Source organism: Talaromyces stipitatus, genomic scaffold (assembly GCF_000003125.1).
Source record: "Talaromyces stipitatus ATCC 10500 scf_1105507295589 genomic scaffold, whole genome shotgun sequence".
Taxonomy (NCBI): domain Eukaryota; kingdom Fungi; phylum Ascomycota; class Eurotiomycetes; order Eurotiales; family Trichocomaceae; genus Talaromyces; species Talaromyces stipitatus.
Window position 1 is genome coordinate 3498 of NW_002990123.1, and position 1400 is coordinate 4897.

The window sequence follows — 1400 nt, forward strand, 5'->3', positions numbered from 1 at the left end:
TCCTGGCTGAACTGCCAACTGTCAGCTTGCTCAACTGCGAACTGGCTGACTGGCTAAACCACCAATTCGCTGACTTACTCAACCGTTATATGGAAATTTACCCTGCCGCCAACTGTCAATTGGCTGAATAACAACTGGCCCGCCTGCTTAACTGCCGACTGGCTAACTTGATAAACCACCAACTGCCAACTGGTTAAACCGCCAACTGTCAAATGGCTCCACCGTCAACCTGCTCTCCTCTCTTAATTGGCAATGCCCTTCCTGACTGAACCATCAACTGGCTTTACTCAACCATCAATGCCTTTGCCGGCTCTACTACCAATCGCCATCTCGATCAATCTATATATATTCCATCATATATACGATCCTAACCAATGTTCCACTGCCACAATCAATATATATAACCAACAACTCCACCATGCCAATCGATATAAACCAGCTTCTTGGCTCCACTGTCAATTGCCTTCTGGTGGAACTGCTAACTGGCTCCCTCGCTCAACTGCCACTGGTCAACGAGCTCAATTACCATCTAACCCTAACCCTTGGAACTGGCCGGATCGCCAACTGTCTTACTGGTTTGACCGCCAACTGTCTTCCTGGCTCAATTGTCAACTGTCTTCCTGGCTCAACTGGCACTGTCATCCTGGCTCAACTGTGACGCTGGCCAATACCTTGCATTTGTTGCTAACTAGGTGAGCCTATCTACGAAGAATAACAAGCATGAAGAAGGAAAGAAGAAGAAAAAAAACACAGCGCCCCTCTACGCACAGCTCCTTCATATGATCCTTTGTGTGGACGGAACTTCCCAATACAGTACCGCTCCCAATATAGCATTGCTTAGGGCTCAAGCCCTATCTTGAGATAGCGGGAAAAGCCTCCTAGGATGACACTGTACGGAAGGCTCCGTCGCCAAGCCGTAGAGCTGTCAAGCCGCAGGGCTGGCTGTCACACTACCCCCCCCTTCACCAGACGCTTGCCCGCGAGCGTCCGTAACAGGAACATCGTCATCCGCGTAGTCCTCCACGAACCTGTCTTCCTCCGCGGCTTGAAGCCATTCCTGCAGTCGAACTGGTGGTCCCGGTGCCTCTGGATTGTCGTCATGGAAAGCCTTCAACGCTAATGGCGCATTTTTCAAGTAACCAGCGGGATACCACTTCGGGTCTGGGTCCCGGCCTAGCCAGCTCACACGATACCGCAGCTTCCTCCACATAATCCGTGCTGCAAGAACCTTCTCGATCTCCCACTCCGAATGACCATTGATCTCTAACTCCGGGCTCTCATCCTCTTGTTGACCCTTCAAGGGCTCGGTAGTAGTAGCAAGTCGGAGCTTCTCCGGCGCGAATATCGGGTGCACCTTCATGCCTTTCGGTAAGTCGAGTTCAAACGCATGTCCAACCTGT

General features: G+C 51.2%; 1 protein-coding gene across 1 annotated transcript; it reads right to left on the reverse strand.

Annotated features, from left to right (window-relative positions):
- Nucleotides 1-925: 925 nt before the first annotated feature.
- TSTA_008060 (uncharacterized protein) lies at nucleotides 926-1360 on the reverse strand (the record flags this gene model as incomplete). Its single annotated transcript, XM_002488644.1, has 1 exon — nucleotides 926-1360. The coding sequence occupies one exon, from the start codon at nucleotides 1358-1360 to the stop codon at nucleotides 926-928; it is 435 nt and encodes a 144-aa protein (XP_002488689.1).
- Between the last annotated feature and the right edge of the window lie 40 nt (nucleotides 1361-1400).